The 20,015-nt window shown below is 51.8% G+C and overlaps 3 protein-coding genes across 3 annotated transcripts; 2 read left to right on the top strand and 1 right to left on the bottom strand.

Annotated features, from left to right (window-relative positions):
- Positions 1-5,344, bottom strand: Not3 (CCR4-associated factor Not3). Its single transcript, XM_018639082.1, has 8 exons — positions 5,320-5,344; positions 3,121-3,371; positions 2,317-2,988; positions 1,925-2,227; positions 1,636-1,825; positions 726-1,351; positions 383-499; positions 1-277 (listed from the first exon to the last, which is right to left on the bottom strand). The coding sequence occupies exons 1-8, from the start codon at positions 5,342-5,344 to the stop codon at positions 179-181; spliced, it is 2,283 nt and encodes a 760-aa protein (XP_018494598.1). The 3' UTR covers positions 1-178.
- Positions 5,345-12,539: 7,195 nt separating this feature from the next.
- Positions 12,540-16,050, top strand: LOC100903602 (sec1 family domain-containing protein 2). Its single transcript, XM_029111133.1, is given in 12 exon segments — positions 12,540-12,693; positions 12,809-12,979; positions 13,122-13,355; positions 13,482-13,775; positions 13,888-14,039; positions 14,130-14,248; positions 14,304-14,428; positions 14,553-14,767; positions 14,860-15,035; positions 15,114-15,298; positions 15,396-15,608; positions 15,710-16,050. Coding segments are annotated over 12 exon segments (1,962 nt in total). The 5' UTR covers positions 12,540-12,690; the 3' UTR covers positions 15,785-16,050.
- An 822-nt stretch (positions 16,051-16,872) lies between these two features.
- LOC100903311 (traB domain-containing protein) lies at positions 16,873-19,882 on the top strand. Its single transcript, XM_018639092.1, has 4 exons — positions 16,873-17,003; positions 17,392-17,611; positions 17,764-17,893; positions 18,279-19,882. The coding sequence occupies exons 2-4, from the start codon at positions 17,400-17,402 to the stop codon at positions 19,647-19,649; spliced, it is 1,713 nt and encodes a 570-aa protein (XP_018494608.1). The 5' UTR covers positions 16,873-17,003; positions 17,392-17,399; the 3' UTR covers positions 19,650-19,882.
- The last annotated feature ends 133 nt before the right edge of the window (positions 19,883-20,015 follow it).

Genomic DNA, 20,015 nt, shown 5'->3' with positions numbered 1-20,015 from the left:
CTTGAGTCGACTCAAGGATTCAATTTTTGTTGAGGTTGATTCCGTTCTTCACCACTTCAGTCGTTTATAAGCAAAGAAAATTTGGAAGTCCTTCCTCTAGAGGAGAACTTCGCAGAGATCTCACGATGTGAGAGAGAGAAATGAAGACATAGCACAGTCTGAGTGCACTGAGCTTCTTCTAATTGAGATCCCGATCCTCGAGAAATCGGTACTCAAAGGTGAACCCCTCTTTTCGCCGTTGACTCCATCGCTCATAATCGAAGTAGATGTAAGTCCCCTGAGAAAGGATGCGTTCTCAGATTACAATCGAAATAATCCCGCGAGGTTCTTATCAACCCCATTAGAACCAGCTCAAGCGGACAACGCATGTTTATGTATTCACCTGTTCGAAGTCCTCGGTAATTGTTTTCGGCTCCTCGTGCCGCTGAAACCACATCATGAATTTTGTATGGAATCTCCATGATTGCTTTTTCAGGGCTTTCGCAGCCAAATACTGGGCCTGAAAATTCAGGAGAACAGTGCGTTAGATTCTCCACCCAGAGAAGAACGCCGATGTATCTGTGGGCTATTTTCCCTTCCGTGGGTCTTCCACCCGGGAGAAAAGAAGCCGGGGTCTGGGCCCGAGAGTTGTGGGGTATCCGCAGCAAACAAGGAAGGGCTCTTGCTCGATTCGATAATTTCGTCGATTTTCTCCTCCTTGCTTTCTCTCCGATCCTCCAACCCACCTTTGTGCCTTCCATGTAGTAGAAGATGAAGAAAAGGGTTTCAGTTGCGAGCCTCTGGAACATCTCTGCCGGGTCTAAAGGTGGCGTGAGCGGATAGTAGGGCGGTGTTGAGCAAGGCTGCCGCATGAGGTAGTTTCGGAGACGATCGCTGTCTGACGGGTGCGGCATGTGTTGCGAGGCCCAATTCAGATGATGAAGTTGGTAATAACACTCTTTGGGCATCGTCGATTTGCCGAGGGGAGCGACGCCTAACACGGCCGGGATGTGAGCATCCTGCGGCATCATTTGATCATCGCTAACGGGCATCTGCTGGCTTTGCGACGTTCCTTGTGAACCTTGCTGTTGTAACTGTTGTAGCTGCTGCTGCTGCAACTGCCGTTGTTGTTGTACTTGTTGCTGCTGCTGCTGGTGCAGCTGTTGCTGCTGCTGCTCCCGTTGTTGTTGCTGCTGCTGCTGTTGCTGTTGCAGCTGCGGCGCCGTGACATGCTTCTGCGGCGTCTCTACTTCACAAACTCCGTTCGTAATCGGTGCTGTTGTTTGAGGAACCAAGTCGGCTTGATTAAGCGAATTCATTATCATCATAACTGGAGATCCATCCACATTGTTGCTTAATACGTGACCGTCAGCTGAAAAAAAAAACGATGAGTCCAGTTTCCATATCCGGTTTCGCTCACGAGACAGAACGCTAATAGTGATCGGATGACGCGGCGAGACTACCAGACTGGCTCGATTCTCAATCGATTACGACCATTGAGCCTTTCGAATACGTTCCCGGAGGCTCCAAAGGAGGATTTACGACTCCGATAAGAATCTGAGGAACAGAACCCCTCGGGGACTCGTTTCGTCCGAAGAATATTTTCCCGCTTCAATCGGAAGTTGATTTCGTGTGGGGACTGCAAGTTCTACTCACTTTGCGGTTGCTTTGTCGGACTACTCGTATGTTGGGGAGGTCCATTGACAACTTGCATCTGCTGTGACTGGGTTTGATTCGGACTCGGGGATACAACTCCGTTCAACTGCACAGGCGGCTGCAGAATTTGCTGAGGTTGCTGCTGCTGCGGTTGGGGAGGCTGCTGCTGCTGGGTCTGCGCCGCTTGTTGCTGCAGCAAAGATTGTGGTGTCGATTGTTGCTGCTGCTGCTGCTGTTGTTGCTGCTGTTGCAGCTGCTGCTGTTTCTGCATTTGTTGCTGCAACGCCACTTGAGCTTGTTGTTGCAGGGCAATAGGTTGCTGCTGCTGCTGCTGTTGTGGTGTCACCGGGGCGGGCGTCGCTACAACCGAACTGTACGCAATCTTCGATGCTTCATTATGAAGACCGGGCGCTGGTGATGACGCGCCCGACGCCTGCGGACTTTTCGTCGACCCGACAGGTCGAACGGCGACGGGTTTAACGACGGGCGTTGACGGTGCCTGGATGTTGACCGATTGCTTGATCTCAAGGACGGGGGTGGATGTTGGAGAGCTCGTCGTCAAGTTGTTGGGTGTTCCTGCTTGACTGGGAGTCTGAGGAGAGAGAGAAAGAAAATTCGTCAGGAAACACCCTCTCTGGATATCGTGAGCAAGTGGAGACGCGATCAACAACGGGAACTTACGTCGTTCTTCGCATTGGAATGGTGGTTATTCAACTGAGACGTGGCGTTCGTCAGACTGGTCGCTGTCTGAGACGCGTTCGGTGTCTGGACGGTCGTCGCTTGTCCCGGATGAGGAGTGTGACTGACACTCTGAGGCGTATGGGGTGTCGAAAGTTCGTTGTGCGGAGAATCAGAACCGTGCTCTGACGTTGCGTTGCTTTGGGATGTCGACTTGGTCTCACCAACGCCGAGCGGAGCGCAACTCTCGTCCAAGTCGAGGTCGTCGTAGAGATACTCGTTTTCCTCGAAGTCGGGCTCCAAGCACGATTCTAGGTAGAAGTTCACATCTTCCTGCACACTCCGGATCTTGTCAACTTCGATTGTCCCATTGTCCAACATTCTCATTAGTGTTTCCAATTTATTGATGTGGAAGCGGTGCTTCTCGACGTGAGCTTTCAATTCTTCGACTCGACTGGCGTCTTTGGCTGAGACGTTTTTGCCTTTTTTCGTTGTCACCGACATGCTCTCCATCTCGCATTCGAACTGATCGACCTGTATGTTCAGAGAGTCGATGCAGTTGGCTAGCCATTGATTCATTTCATCTTTTTCTTTTTGGGCAGGATCGATTTTTTGAACACCACCGCTGAGACCTTCTTTCGAGTACGCTTTTGTTTTTGTTTCTCGCTCCACGACCTGCAATAATGAATGTAGAATTAGACCGAGTGTAGGTACATTCACATGTATCATCTCTCTGGCAGAATGCGAGGAGGGAAAGGAGGAGCATTTTGAGCTTTTCACAAACATATGAAAATCAAAGACGCTCACTTTAAATCGCTCCATTTGCGTCTCTATCAACTTCCGCGTGTCCTGTAGCTGCCGCTTGTCCTTGATTTCGGACGAGGACAGCCATGTCTTGATTTGGTCTCGCAACCGTTGCAACTTCTTGATTTCTTTTTTGAGATCTGCCTCATACTTCTCCTTCTGATTCGTGTTGCTCGCCCCATGAACCTTCTTCCAGATGTCATCGAACGTTTCAACACCTTCTGTTACCTTTTTTAAACAACGGTCTATTTCACCTGGGAAAGACACAGGAAACATTAATGGAAAAACGTAGACACAGATGATATTTTGCCAGTGGATCCCATGCAACGCCTTTTTCCCTTAGACTGGCGCTTCGTGCTCTCGGGACGGGGATCGAAACTCCGACTTTCGGAATGTGGAACAGCAGTAGGAATTCTCCGAAACATTTCTCATCGCAGAGATAACTCCCGACAATGAACCTTTTACTTGAGGGATCGACAAAGACTCGGTCAAGCTCGCGTTCAAGGGGAGTCGGGGGCCGGGTTCGGCTCTGAATCAAGCAAGCTCCTCGGCTACCCGGACACAATGTTCGTCTCTCCTTCCTGTACACGTTCACTGGACACCTTGACAATCATTCATCAAGACTTTCGCGTGCCATAATCACACGTGCTCCCGGAATCGGCTAAGCTCTCGAAAAGTCAATAAGGAGAGATCCGCGGTCGGCGCTTCAGGCTTGGAGAACATCCTGAGCTTCTCGAAAGAGCTTGGGACGGATCCCATCGTTTCACAAACTCTCTTTATATCCGGCATGGCGACAGATACGGCCTTTAGAATATTTCCTGGAACCCTGCGGTTTCCCACACGGTGCGGGAAGCTCCGGAGATCATTTCCAGATCTCGACTCGCCGGCAGCCGCCACCGCAGGGCTGATATCGGACCACGGTGATTTTAAGAAGGAAATTCGTCGCGGTCTTTTTTTCCGACCATGCATGGAGCTGCGTAGTTGGTTGTAAAGTCATATGATCCAGTTGGTCTAAATTCCTGACGCTACTCTACCCGCCTCTAAATCAGACCGCATCTCAATGTTTCATGGACAGCTTGCCGGCGGGCAGGCCGAGGGCGGGCGGACTCGCCGTCTGCGAACTGTCACGGGAGTTCGCAGGGAACCTTCACATATTCCGATGTGGATCATTCGAAATAGGACGAGAGATTCCTCCGACGTACGCAAGCGCGAACAACAGTCTCCACATTGGGAATCTATCCGCTCCATATATCCACAGTGGCTCCGGCCTCAAAATCTCGGATTCTTCCGCGACGCTCACGACTATCCCTTATCTAAACACAGTCTTCTGCCGGAGCTTCTGCACGAAATAGTGTAATCAGCGAAGAAAATACAGATGAGAAAATTTCAAAGCGTCCGGGCTGAATCGATCGGAGCAGCACTTCAGTGAAGCGACCACGGACTCGGTCCGAAAAGCAGCACTAGTCGTCTCAGGCATTAACAAACTGGAAAAATAATCGCTCTCCGAAAGCTGATCACGTTGACCGCTGAAGCGTCCTCGGATCTCAGCGGTCAGCTCAGTGAACTGACCCGGCCGCCGGGCAGACGGAAAGAAAAAAAGACAAAAATACGCATCCATATCGGGTTTGCGGATAGCTGCGCAGAAAGCCACCGCGATCTCGCAGTTTTGGCGCTCGCTCCATGGAGCCTGATCCACTCGGGAGATACGCACAGCAACGGGAGGGACTGAGTTTCGCGTGGTTTGTGATGTTTCGAGATTCCGACTACGGTAACTTCAGAAGCCCATCGGAGAACAGTTGTGAGCGAAGCTATCAGCTGGCGCCATTCGCGACAATGGGGCACCAGAGACAGTATACGAGCTCAATCTCTATACGAGTGACATTCATATATTGTTCATCGAGCAAACATCAACGCCTCAGGGCACGAAACGCGTTTGATTGTCCGATCGCTTGCGGGGGAAAGTCGTCCAAACGCGGATTCACAGCGAAGCCGGCCTCGAAGCTATATGAAGCCCAGCGTTGGTATCGTTGAGCACTTCTCGCCTCCTGAAGTTCGTTGGATTGATTTCCCCCCAGCGATTCCGTGCTGTTCCGAAACTGTACGCCGGGAGACGTATCGAACTCGGCTGTCCTCGCGGACTCTGAGCGTTTCAAGCTCGTTCCGATCAGAATTGTGGGAAAAAACTTCGGATTTTAGGCTTACCTTGTAGTTTTCTTCTATCAGCCATTGTTAGCGGGTTGTGAATGAGCTCTCTTCGAGCATCTCATACGATCGGCGGAGTTCTCGGCGATTTTGGATCCCGTGCTCGAAGCTGAGGGGACGTTTAGAATTGAGAAATTTATGCACAATTTATCCACCAGCAGAAGTTCTGCCACAGGATTCTTCACACAGATCTACGCTCTCAAAAGTATGGCTTCGTCTTCTTCTTCCTTGTTTATACCAAGCCATAATGCAGCGGGCGGTCGGGAGCGATCTTCTGGCCGACGATATTTGAAACGAGCCCGCGCTGTTTCTCCGCTCATTGCTCCCCTATGCGCCGAAGGCCCCGAATGTTTTCGAAGGGTTCCGTCTTCGAAACTCTTTTCGCTTCGATGTCGGAGTTTGATATGACTTTCGATACTTTCAAATCGTCTGAGAGATACGAAACCGGCCTGCATAGAGTATCGGATCCGTCTGCGAGGCAAGATTGCCCTATGTGACATCGCGACAGAGGCTCTGCACACATGGATGGGACGACTTCCCACCTCTCATCATGCGTGTCGAACTTAGTTCGGCGCTCGAGCTTTCTCATTCGACTTCGGACTGCGGACCCGCTCGTGCACGATCGCTGCCGCTGCTTGGGTTCCGAGAGAATCCTCCCATCGTATCAGAGCATCATCTGGAGACCCGATCCGGCTTTCGAATAATGGCGCGCCGATGCGCTCCTCCAGGGTCGTGGTCGACGGGCTCTCCGCCGCGAATCAGGCGGCAGTCCCGCGATCCCATCCGGGGCGGGATGCGGAAGCATATACCCGAAAATGTCTTACTGCTCATCGCATACAGGGGGTTGCAATCACGAGCACTTGACGATGAAGCGTAAGAAGCGATGACGTCCGCACCGACAATCTCTGGAAACTGTCTATCAAAAATGCTTGTCAGAACATGGAGAGACGGCACAGGAATCTCTCGGGGAGGATACGAATTCGGATGCTCAAGAGAAGCCTCCTATTAGTCAAAAGCGATAGCTTAGTGGTTTTCTTTCGCTTGTAGAGGAGTGCTTCGTCTCAAGCTGCTCCTTTGAAGCAAGGAATTTCAGTCCCGGTGAAAATCTGTGACATGATGCTCTCGTTGCCGTCGTCGCCCCTTCTCACCGCGGAATCAAACTGCTTCCTTAACATCGATATGGTGATGGCCGCATCCCTCGAACGTGAGGATCCGCTGTGTCCAGTGTCTTCGACCTGCGACTGACGATGAGAGAGCTGCCTCCGTACCTGCCACTGACGATGAGAGAGCTGCCCCCGCAGCTGTGCTCCGCCCATCTGATTTTGAGTGGTGTTAGATAGGGGCAGCATTTCGGTCTATCTCATGCGATAGGACCGCCTGACTGATTCGAATCCCGTTCCTTCGCTTAAACTTCCCTCAGTTTGCTGTGGAGAAATCGAGAGATGAGCCGGCGCGAGGCTTTCACGCTGAAAGATTCTCCCACACATTCCTCCAAGCCATTCCCTTCTCCCAGCTCTATTGTCGCCGTCGGAGCCGTCGAGAGCTCAGACTCCGAAGCCGACGCTCGTAGTCAGGCGCGTATTCAGGATTTTTTTTTGGGGGGGGGGGCACGTGATGACTGCGGCCCCGAAAACTTGGGAATCGGTTCCAGAAGGCGAGAGAGGTAGTATGAAACCAACGCTTCCAGGAGGCCTGAGGGGCTGTTCCAGCAGCTCGAGCGAGCTTTCTTCATGGGTCAGCTATTCGATTCAATCAAGTGCAGCTGAATCTATAAAGTCTCATGTGAATGGAAAAGCGTTAGCCTACCTTCCTAGCTTCCTGAGATATGGTGTACCGGGGTGCGGAATTTCCGGCTCCTGGCTCGAAGACGATGTCGAGATGAATCTCTTGCTCGGAGTCTCTTGAATCACAGATTGTACAGCAGCTCCCATTCTTTGATTGATGCTGGCTCTGCTCGATCAGAAACAGGTCAAAGCTCATCCGGAGCTGTTCAAGGCTCAGAGCCGGAGCTTTATTCTCCTCTGTGTTCATGTACGACCTGTCTGTCGGTCTCAACGGACTCCACATCGGTTGCTATGAGCTTCACGCTGATGACATCAAAGTATTCGCTTCTTCGGATCCGGACAGCGACATCACTGAGTCCCGAAGCGCTATCGACACCGTGGCTCCCGGAACCCTCGAGAGAAATATGAAGATTGCGATCCCGGATTGCCCCTCCATTCAGAGAAAGGGCACCGCGCCGGTTCTTGCGGGAGGTTAGCCGACCACCGGTGCATTTTCGTTCTGCGATCTCGGAGTACCTTTCCTCGGCGTCTTGAGGTTCCGGGCTCTCGTAACATCTGTCGTGGGGACTTGCGATTCGATCCTCCGACGTTTCATTATCCGCGGTCCTCGCGTTTTTCTGAGCACTCATGAGTAGAGATGTAAATTTTTCGCGGACCGCCATTTTTCCTCGAATACTCGCGGACATTTCCGGCTTCTCCCCATAGAGTTTCAATGGAGGCCGCGAATTTCCGCAAAGGCGGAAATTTTCCGCGAAAAATTCCCATCCCAACTCATGAGACCCACATTGGAATCATCTTGGTGTGTCAATTCCAGTCAGACGCCATTTCGCAGGGTTTTCTGTTCACATGGCACGGGACTCGCGTTCTATATAAACGTTGCTGCTTTCCAATTATCTCTTTGTCTCTGAATGACGGTGCGGTGAAAGACGGAAATGAAATGGAAAAAGAGAGGTCTCCGACATGGGACTCTATGGAGCCGGGTTTTCGGAGTGGTCTCTTTTATTCGGTTTTCTCTTATATCCGAAATTATCATAAGCGAGGTTTTAACATGAAGCCCTATGGAGAAAAAATCGGGGAATCGAAATCGGTCTTTTAGATGCGGTTTTCTATTTTAGGCGGTTTTCTTATAAGCGGGTTCGACTGAATTCCGAACTTGACATCCGGGGAGCCCTCACATTAGAGGAATACGATGATCAGGCAAAACCGAATAAAGGTGATGGAGCTTCGAGAACAGGAATGCCGATACAGGCTTCCATCGCGCAGTGTTCCACAATCCTCACGAAGCCCGCTCCCTCGGGAGGACGATTTGTTCTGTCTCCATCTCCCGTCTACCCACCTAGAATCTGCTGGATATTCGAGCTCGTACTCACCATATTCGCCGCCCTAAAGACGTATCGTCCCTGGACATCGCAGAATCCTGGATCGTGTCGACACGAAACCGGATGGGCACTGATTGATCGTTTCCTCCCCCATTCTATGGGAAAATCATTGTCTTCCGGGCTTCCTCTCGTACCGCGCAGCGAAGACCAGGGGTCTACCGGAGATTTTTCATCCACTGTCCGCTACCTCGATCCTGACAGGACACTCGGACTCGGATATCACGTGGGGACCATCGATGAGTCGATACTCACGGTGCGCGTTCGAACAAGAGCGACGTCTCGCTCGTCCTACGAAAAGGCGGGGTGCGCCGCAGAGTATCGAAACTCTGGCTGCGGACCACAACCGGTCTCGGATTCACCGGTTGGCCACCCCCGTTCTACGTAGAGCGCCGGTGAAGACAGCGATCAATTTTCGAGGCGAAGATCTTTGCCTGCCGGAAAGCGCAATTACTGAGGAAGCTACCGTTCTGTGATGTTGAGGTCTCAGAGCCCGGAGTTACGGATACCGACGAAGTAAAGCGTCGAAACACCCATCCTGGTGACCGTCCGGAGTCCGCGAGCGTATGAACGGTTGGGGGAGCGGATGGACGTCCGCCCTCGAGTAGGGGATTTCTCCGCGGTGCAATTCGGAGGATAGAATTCCGAGCGTGGCGGCGAGCGGATTGTGCCAGCATGGGTTTCCGAGAAACTCTATTCCGGGGGACCGTCAGTGGAGCTCACGAGCTCCGAATTTCCGGAGCGGCGAAGAACGGGGCAGTCTGCGAAGTACGTAGGAGTTCGTGAGAATGAAATAGGCATCTTGTTCGACCTCGCGCCGCTCTCGGTGATCCATATTCTTGCGATGAAAAATTAGGTCGTCGAAGTGTATGCCTCTCTCTCTTTGCATCGCGTGTCGGGCATTTGCAGGAGAGGAGGTCAATTTTTGATGGCGCGCCTTAAATAGGACGGCTCGAAAATCAACTTCGATCGTCTGGAATCAGATCATTCGGATCTTCGAAATACACGATGGTCAGCCACGCAGCCTGCCGAACTCCGCACACACGGAAACTCCCACCGAAGCTGTATCTCCAGGCGAGTCAGGTGAGGACGACGGTGCTCCAAAGAACCTTCCCGAACGGCAGGCTCGAGTTCTTCAGGAAATCCCTTCTGGAAACCGACGAAGATCCCTCAATCGAGGACTTCTACCCGGTACCGATTTTCAAGAGCGTTGAGGACATCGAGGAATTGGAAGCTCAAATTCGTAGCGGCGACTACGTGGACTTCACTGTGCAGTGCTGCTCGATCATCGAAGCTATCTCGAAGATCGAAGAATTCCGGTATCTCGAAATGATCTACCGCATCGGAGGACCATGTTGGATCTTCCACAACATGAGAACACTCGCGGATTTGTGCACCCTTCTCAGCCGTCTCATGGTGGACGAGTTCAAACCCTGGTCGTCGGAACTCTCGTTCGCGATCCGATGTCACGCGTTCGATGCTCTGGCGGCGCACGTGATTTCGAAGGAATCGACTTGGCAGGAGCTCCTTATGCTGTGTAGGGTGAATAGTTCGCGCACGATGATGTTCTTCTTGGACCAGATGGAGAAACATTGCCCGCCGGCTCTTGAAGGGGTCCCAACTGCCGCCCTCTCTCTAGTGCTCAGCAGCGTCGCCGACAACCCAGGGGGAGAACGCGTTGTGCTCCCTTACCGAGGGGCTCGACGGCTACTTCTCAAGTTCGTTGCCGCGGGCGGCTCGCTCATGACCTCGAGGGACGACCACCCCAGTCTCTGCCGGATACTGGTGGCGAAACTCGGACTACGACAAGCGCCTTGGTGGCTTCAGGAACCCGGAACGATATTCGGCGCGGAGCCGACGGCTCTCTGCAGGTTCTTGCGGGGCTTGGAGTGGAGCGAAGAGGAGTGCGAGCAGCTTAAGCGCTCCGTATGCTGCAGCCTGGAAGTGTCCGGTCCGAATGGAAGCAGCTTTGACGCGGATTGCGCCAGTCTTCAGTGTTTGGTGTTCAGGAAACTGACTTTGGCACAATGGCAGCAGTTGCCAAGGAATCTTCAATATCGAGCAATGAAGCACGTCCGCGGCAGATTCCGTGAGTACGGATGGTTTCTGAGGAGATTCAAGCATCCCCCCAGTCCCGAGTAAACCTTCGCGAGTCGGCTCTTCGCGTCGCTCCGAGGAGAGGAAATTTCCCTCGTCCCGCGTCCACGTTTCCATTCTAGTCGTTGGCTGCGTCTTCAGGCCCTCACTCGCGCCTCCCTCTGCGACCATACAATGAAAGCCACGGAGAGTCGAAGTGGGGCATTGTGGGCCTCGACGAGACTGATATATGTATAAGTATTTCGATCGATCGATTGGTTGATTTATGCTCCATTTCTAAAGGAACCCCAGGTGCGGGGACGTAGTCGCTAGAGACTGTTGAATAAAGAGATATTTTCCCGCTACAACATCCTCTGATTCCCGAAGCTAATCATTCACCGACGAAAACATGGGGGGGACTGACCAAGTCGTCGTGACTACCGTTGTTGTTGTTGACCATCGGTCAACTTCCAACTTCTCCGCTACTGAGAAGTTGCGCCGAGGGACGTAACTACGCGCGCGCGCACTTCGGTGATTTCATTGATATTAATGCTTACATTATAAATAGGACTGCTTGTCCTGGACAAAGATAGCGGATCATCCGCAATATCGAAACATTCTATATGAAACTTTGTTACCCGCTTCCGACTCGATCTATCCGTGAATGTTGTGTGCTGATTGTTTGGTGTACTGAGTGAGCGAAATGTGTGTTTTCTGCAACTGGTGACGCGACGGATACCTCCGTCCGTGACAATCTCCCCCCGAATTCCGAGGAACGTCACGAAACTCGGGCTTCTCAGGGGTCCGGACACATCTTAATTTTTCTTTCGCATACCATTCGGACTTGAAAAGCGATTAAGATGATCTGATTGCGTCAATATGCTCCCAAGGAGTGGGGCACTACTCATCACTACGCAAATTTTGAAGGTCGTCGTGTCCGGTGAATTAGCCCCGGACATATGTAGGCCCGGAGAGAATGTTCACGGTGGAGAGAATCCCCGCATTTTTTGCGACCGTGGGCTCTGCAGCAGCACGGCTTTCGTTGTATTCGAGTCAGCGGTCTCTCACACGAGTCAACGTCTACGGCGTCTCGTGCGTGATGTCGCAGCGATCTGACCTCCCGGCTATCGGAAATTCCAATCTTTCCCGGGGAATAGATCTTCTCGGATGGGGGACGCCCCATTCCGGCCAAGATCGTCGGTTTAAGCTACCACGAGGGACGGCGAGCTCTCGGTGCTGACTGAGCCGGGAAAGTTGGGAGCTTCTGGAAGTTCCAAGGATTCTCATCGCAGCAGTGTTTCATTTTTGGAAATGCCACCCGACCCCTTGAACAAAATCACGGTTCCTTGAGCCGTCGCGTCGGTACCCTCGGAGCATAAGTCCTGTCAATCGATTTCGCCATCAAGAGAGCAGCTAAAATGAGGTCTCCATTCCCACCTTAATCTTCCTCCCCCGAATACAGGAACTCCTAATTGAATGAGGGGAGGGGAGGCTATCAGCTCTTAACTTCAAGTTTTTACGCAGCACAAAAGTCGAGGGGACGATTTCCCGATTGATAATATTCGGCTCGGAGCCAGAGCAGGCTGCCGAGCTTCATCGCGAACGACTCCGATCCGCCGTCATTGTACCTACGCAATCATGGTCCAGTATAAAAGCGGAAACCGTTGGTCGGAGACCCATGCGAAAGATCGCCACATCGAGATCGATCTGCCAGCAAAGATCATCACCGTCATCGTCGTCGTCACCAATCACCAGATCTGACTTCGATCCCTCCTCTACTCCCTTCCCCCCCATTACATGCCCCTTGCGAAGAGTCCCGATAGACTAACAACACGATATGTATGGTTTCTCGAGCATATCTGCATTCACACGAGGAGCAGGGCGTGACAGCGTGAAAAGCAAGCACCGAGGTCGCATTACGGTGCTGATGTTTGGATGTGAACAGACGAAAAGGGAGAGAGATACTTACTGAGACAATACGATGATCGGCTCGGAGCTCGGATGAACCAACAGCTGATGACGACACGACTTACCGAATAGGAGAAGCGTTCGAAGAACTCCCACAATGGTTCTTGGATAAGTCGACCCGACCATCACAAAAGAAGACTCATGTATTAATATAATTCCTGACGACAATGGTACGTTCCTTCGAGCGTAATCAACTTCGCCCGGCGACGAGGCTTCCGGAGAATGTCCATACGAAGAACCGATCCTATTCAATCAATTGTGATGAGACCGCAGCGTCGATTGTAGGTGGATTTACAAGCACTCGTTTGGAGGAGCTGGGAAGCAGCTTTAAGGGAAGCTCGGGATGCCGTGGTGTTTTTGGATGACAATGCCGCCGCGACCCTGCGATGGAATGGGGGTCTGTCCCGCGTTCATAAAGCCGGAGCGACCAAAGTCAAAGAATTCTCCGCCTTCGAGGTACATGTGATCTCTGTCCCGAAGAGAGGTTCTCTGCACTTTTCTGTAGATATTCTCATCGAGAATTGATCCATAATCAGAATTGGTCTCTGTGTGGGTGACCCTCCCGTGTTCTGCCATTCTAAGTTCTGGTGTTCCCAAGTCGGGAGCGGCCTCTGATTTCAAGGCTTTGTTCATAGTCACCGAGGATCTGCTATCTCCATATGTACAGTCAACTCTGAATTCCGTGCTTCAAGCTTCGTGCTTCGAGTCATGCACGGTGGTGAGCGCAATGCCGATCCGAGCCACTCCCGAAAAGACATCCCAGCAAGAAATCCAGAGTTTACAGCGGGAACTTCGGGAGTGGATGGGGAGCCAAGAGGACACCGTCAGCAAGGTTCGTTATGGTCCCTTCTTCCGTGTTCCGAATGAAACGAGTGCCTGATGTCGATACGGATTATGTATTTTCATTGATAGATCATCAGGCATGAGATCTGCAATAAATATGGGCGATTTTCTCCAGGTCGTGTACATTCCGTTGGTAATATCTTGTGTATTACCACGGGTCGCTGTGTTGACACCCTTCGCGGAGGTTTTCCCTCCGTTGGTGGCTGAAGATTCCCCAGGCCAACTTCCTCCCGATCAACGCCTGATGCTGGAGCAAATCGTGGCAACCCTTAGCGCTCTGCTCGATCAATTCTCCTTGAAGGATCAGTTATTCTCTTTGGGAAAATTCTCCTACACTGTCGCCGACGATCTGGAGCAGCTGCCGGTCACCAGCAAAAGACGGAGTACTCTCCCGCCAGACGCGAAAAAGGTCTGATTATGATTTATGATATTCACTCATTCGAGCGCAATCGGAACAATTCCGAGATCCGAAACCTCTGGATCCAGCCGGGCGACTCACTTCCTCTCTCTACCGGCGGAAGGCTTCGGTCATATTTGTGGATCGGTCACTTGATGTCGTGCTCCCACTATCCTTTCAAAAAGAATCAATCCTGGATACCATTCGGGGCGTTCTCCCGAGTTTCGACTCGATCGACGTCTCGATCGACATGTCACCAGTCTGTCACGCGACCTGGTAGGTTCAGCTCGGCGAAAACCGCTGTGAAATAAGATCTGCGATTAACTTACTTCGTCTTATACTCTCTCTTCGTTGATGAATTCGCAGTGAAAGGGTCCGCACAGGCTTCACTGTGGCCAGAGGAACCCTGAGTTGTTTGCGTCAAGCAGGCAGAGAGGATCTCCACAAGATGAGGTGGAAAATGGTATGAGCATCAGGGAGACGAGGTCAGAGCGCTAGCACTAAGTATCCGCTGTGAATTCCTGACCGGTTCCATAAGAGGATTACCGTTGCAGCTCCCCTCGCATCTTAAAGATGAATTCTGCTGGCTGGCCGACAGGTGTAACCTCGCCGACGATCTGGAACATGACGAAGATCCTCTGAAGTTCGTCAGGAAGAACTTGAAGGTGATTTCCAGCGAAGCGAATCCGCGGATGGTTCCCCAATTCGGCAAAAGAAAAACAATGAAAATATCCCGTCATTCAAAAATCGACCATGGTATCTCAGTTTCGCCTCTTTCGGGGAATACAGGTCTTCCGGAACACTGGAGCTCTGGGAGATAGCGTCCATAAACTGGTTGAATTGGTGGGAATTGCGGAATTGCTTTCATCGCCGAAACTCGAACATCGTAGCGAAAAACTCGCCATCGAGAAGATCTTCATGCAGAACGCCACCGGTAATCTTCATTGTGGTGCCCTGGATGCAGGCGACGCGATTTTGCAGTTGACGCAAGTCCGGGAAAAAGCGTGAGTTGTCCGATAATGCGTCGAAGGTCAGAGAAATCCAGTTGAGCTTTCTTGGCCTCGATTCTCATCCAGCATTTTCCTCCTGGCTACAGGAGATTATCTTTCACCGATCTCGTGGGATTCATTTTGTATCTGCACTCTCTGAGCGGAGAAGAGCTCTACATAGATCAGCGCTCGCGAGCTTCATTACGAACGGAGCTCTTGAATGCACTCACCGAGGAAACTATCGGCGATCCTACAACTTGGTCGCGGCTCGCGAAAATTTTAGGTGAGTGCCGCTGCGTTGCTAGTGATTCCAGATAGGGGAATTCGTGGTCTGACTCTCACCGTACTTCTCTTTTCCCAGTTCCTTCCCTCAAGGGGACCGAGACCGAGCTCCAGAATGCCATTCAGAGAGTCGAGCAGGCAGCTTTGAGGATCTCGAAACAACGAACCAATTTGAAACACTACCGGAATGTTTTGCGGAAAGGAGACTTGGCTTCCCCCGCAACCTACAAGCCCTTATTGCTAGAGCTCTTCGACGACATGAAGGTGAGCCCATTAGATCGCTTGCGGGCCATAGTCGCCTCCCTGCTCCAGGACTAGAATTTTCTTCGACAAGTCAGAGTCATCCTCGATTTATTCGCAGATGGGAATCGAAAGCAGCGATCTCGAAGGGCACTCGAATCGCTTGGACGGTATCGGCATGTTGAAGGGTGGCTTGGGATTCCTCATGAATGTGAAGAGTTCGCGGCCAAACCCTGTGAAAGAATCGGACATTGTGATTCTGGTGCCTCTGGGCGGGATAACTCTAGAAGAGATCAAATTGATTGAAGAAGTCTTGGCTGAGAGTGACGTACAGGTGGGTGCTAAGCCGCGGTTCCGTTCGCTATTTTTTCTCGTTATGAGCACCCGCATATTCATTCGCCAATAAACGCTCATAGCCCATTTCGACTTCCACAGTTGTTGGTAATAACGACATCATTGCTCACCCCGGAGGAGGCGGCCTGCAAAATTATTTCTGCGGTCGTCGGCTGACTCTTGTAGCCGTCAGCCGTCTCTCACGTGACCCTGTTCCCCGAAATGTGAGACCTGACGGAAATCGAGTACCTTGTAAGAAAAAACGGCTGTTGAGGCCAGAAGCTTTGACCATATTCTCCTCATCAGGTCGCTTCGAGCATATTATGACGGCAGAAATTCCGTGCCCATAAGGGAATCGCGTTGCTGTCGGTCGAGATTCTGTTATTGTATCTCCTGCATGTGTTCTCGAGAAAGCTCGCGAAGTCTCACCCCAAGAACAAGAATGGCGGGGAAGATAAGGATGCGCGGGGGGTTCCATCCGTTGAGGGGTCTTACACCTTTTCGAATAAATAGATTTTATTTTCTGAAAAAGTCTAGCCGTTGCCTTCTATGAGTTGAAGTCTTCTAGCCAGCAATCGACAGGACTCAGAATCCCACATTCGATGTGTTCTCGAGTCTCCTCTGTTCTGTTCCTCTCGACGGGATCGACTTTTGGAGAGAACGTCGATCGTCAGATCTTCGGGAAATCTCCCTGAATTGTCTTCCTCCCTTCTTCTCTCCCATTTTTCCGTCGCATTCAGATCTGTGGGTCGTGTAATGGTCTCTGTATCAATGACCCAGCTAGTACTACGATTGCAATTTGTCCATTGTCTTGATGCGTCATTTGTACTGATGCTAAAATTCTACTCTCCGATGATCATCTCCGAATGATTGAGTTGTCGCCGCTTCGATGATACCGACCGGACATTCCTCTCGCTCTGCAAGCATGAGAGCCCTCGGTATGCCCGACCGGTCTCACCCCAACCCCACTTCTATCGACCCGGTGAATGCAATCGTTTCTCAGAATACCCTCACTCGAAGGCGAGGTCTCGCAGTCGTACCGGATTAATCCGCGAGAGTCTCCCTCTCTCATCTTATTAGTACCTGCCGGACACTCAGACTTCACAAATCTAACTCTGATTGAGATACAGGTCGTATCGCCTGTGAACGCTGTTGCGTGGCATCGAGGAACTTTGAGCAGATCAACAGACTTTCCAGCGAGCGACAGCGCACTCCCCTTAAAGACCTCCGTGGGAGAGGGCGCTCGCACCTGTGATCTTGCTTGTATCATTGTTGGCAGAGCTCGTCGGTTGAGATCCTCGACGAAGAAGGAGTTGTGAGATCGTCGACTTCGCATCGTTCTCAGATAGTTCAGGAATTCTTCGATCGGGAGTAGATCTTGGAGGCATTCACAAAGGTAAGCTCGAAGTAAATCTCTTTGATTCACCGTGGATTGCGCTGCGCCCTCAAGCGTGCCTAGGGATGACGCCGAGGGACCGTATGCTCAAGCTCCTCATTTGCCGCCTGAACAAACTCCGTGTGTTCTGTTGTGTTGGCTCCGTGGAACTACTCAGCCAGATCACCCGGCGGCGAGGGAGCGTTTTGCGATCGAGAAGCAAGTTCCCGAACGGCGTGAAATGCCCACGCAGTCTTGCGAGATCAATTTCGGAGGGATTTGATTCTTGATTTGATGCGAGTGAAATTCGCTTTCGGGAAATCCGACGCTTCTGCCGCGGCTCTGTAGCGCGGGATGGGACGGATTTAGTGTATGTTCGATAATGAAGTCTCGATCGATCACATTCCAGACTCGAAAATGGTTCATACTAAAGGATTTCGTCCACGCAACGGAGCGACTGTCCGAGACGCGAGAGACGTGATCCGCAATAAAGGAGGTCGCCGGCCCGGTGGTAATCGAGGTCCGAGTGTCGGTGGGGTGAGCTCTTCGAAACGGATAATCAGGACTTCGACAGGCTTGGTCACCAATAAGAAGCCCAGAGGGATCTCCACTTCACAACTTCCGCACCGGTGAGTACTATTCTTCGATTTTCGAGACCAACCGCTCGGACTCGCTTAGCTTGATCTCGCTGGAATCAGTTTCGGATAGAGGGCACGGGATAGGTGACTCCACCACTCGGCGGAATCGCGCTCCGTTTCTCAAGAGTTTACGAAATTCGCAGACAACGAGAGCAGAGAGCTCGCCCCGTGACCATAAACCGAGCGAACCCTAGACCACCCCCGAGATCCGGGGAAGGTCTCACGGCCACAATCAGAAGGAGCCACATCATCAAGAACAGTCCCGTTCTCCAGGTGAGAAATGTTTCCATTTCGTCGCTCGAGGGAAGGCTTTTTTCTCCTGAAACGAGACGACAAACTCCACCACCCAGAATTAGCTTATAGAATAGTTCCACCTCCCTCTGAACTCCATCTGGAGAAACTGATGTGAGGCTCGCGCGGAGTCCCCCGGCAAACTCGAGTGACATTTTTCTGGCTCCGAGTTGGAATAGAGCTCGTTTTGGGGCGTGTGAGACTCGGTTCCATTGGACAGCGCAACGGCGAGCTCCAGAGCCCTCCTCGGAAAGAGGACGGAGGATTGGTATAGGGGACCTTACAAGAGGCCGGATAGTGTTCCATCCCTCCGACAGTAGGATCCTTCCGGCATATGCAGACAGCTAAGCTCTGTTCTCTTCCGTAGAGCATTCTCTGTTATCTCATGCCGATGGACTCGACTGTCGGGGCCCGCGCAGACGGTCTTGAGGACGATACGACGCTCCAGACGGGTATTGCTGTGCCTCCAGCGCCGGCAGCGGTCGAGTCGAAGACAACGCCAAAAACTACTCACCAGGATTTGAACCGGAACGAGTCCACGGGCGAGGCGCGCGATGACGACCGGAGCGAAGAGATTTCCCGACTTGAGCATTCCCTCGGGGACCACTTGGGAGACCCCGACGGAAATCTCGAAGTCAATCAAAATATGAATCCGTCCCCTAAAGAAGACATAGAAATAGCCAGAGATGTGGTTCCGACGATAGAAGACCCCGCCGAACCTCAGGGTGCATCGGACGGAGTCTCGGAGGCGAAAGATGGATCGCAGGACCCTCTGGCCGATAGTGATTCGGAAGTCGACGATTTCGAGCTCCCTAAAACTTGTCAGATGTTGAAAGCTCCCAACGGATGCCTTGTCTATGTGGTCGGCTCCGCACATTTTTCTCGCGAATCGCAGAACGACGTGCGTCGGGTGATCCGTAGAATCAAACCCAAGAGAGTCATGGTTGAGCTCTGTAAGCAGAGGGTCCACATCCTGACTATGGACGAGAACATTTTGATGCGCGAGTCGTCGAACATCAGCTTGCAGATGATCAGAGAGGCGATTTCGAAAATGGGCACCCTGCAAGGGGGTATGTACATCCTCCTAATGCAGTTGTCCGCTCATTTGAGCAGCAAACTCAAAATCGCCCCGGGAGGCGAGTTCCGGATGGCCTACCAGGAGGCGAACAGACTGGAAAACTGTCAAATTTTCCTCGGAGATCGCCAGCTAAACATCACTCTCAAACGGGCCTGGGCTAGCCTGGGAGTGTGGCAGAGGATTTCAATAATCTGGACTCTGCTGTTCACGGACGAAGAAATCTCCGCTGAAGACGTCGAGCGATGCAAGGATAAAGACATCCTCGAACAGCTTCTGGGCGAGATGTGTGTGAACCATCCGGACTTGTCGAGGGTTCTCATAGCGGAACGAGACCGCTATCTCTGCAGATCGTTGTACAACGTAGCCATGAGCTCACCGGTTCCATCGAGCGTCGTTGCGGTTGTCGGCATTGGACACCAGCGAGGCATCACCGAACACTGGGACAAAGCCGAGGATATCGATCTCCATCAACTATCCGTCATTCCTCAAGCTTCGTTGGGGGTGCGCGTGACGAACAGAGCTCTCGTGATCGGGATGTGGGTCGGAGTGGGTTTCGTTGTTTACAAACTGACTCCTCGAGGCCTGCGCTCCGCCCTCGCGAGCGGCGTTGAGCAGGGGCTCCGTATTGGTGGCGAGAAGCTAAGCCTGTTGTGGAAGTGAGGTGACAGCTCAGGCCGAGGTCACTCATGAGGGTATTTTCCGAGTATTGTCGAAGAGACTTATTTTTTTATCGATGTCCCACTTATTTCCTTGTGGACGTCATGAGGAACGAGGAGCAGTACATTTTATTGCCGGCATAAGTTCTGTCTCAATCATGAGTCTACAATTAATTTTTGAGGACCACGAGCGGATACGAAAGTAGGCAGTCGAAAACTTGAGTCGGGATCTGATTGAGCTCATGAGTGATACTTAGAGAACGCGTTTCTATATTCTGTGACCCCAGGGGCGCAGAGGGATTCGCACAACCACAATTATTTATACGGTTATTTCATGGAGCCTGCTTATTTTATGAGAGAAAATAAAGTT

This window comes from Galendromus occidentalis, unplaced genomic scaffold (assembly GCF_000255335.2).
Source record: "Galendromus occidentalis unplaced genomic scaffold, Mocc_1.1 scf7180000077348, whole genome shotgun sequence".
Lineage (NCBI taxonomy): Eukaryota > Metazoa > Arthropoda > Arachnida > Mesostigmata > Phytoseiidae > Galendromus > Galendromus occidentalis.
This window is presented reverse-complemented; position numbering and strand designations above follow the sequence as displayed.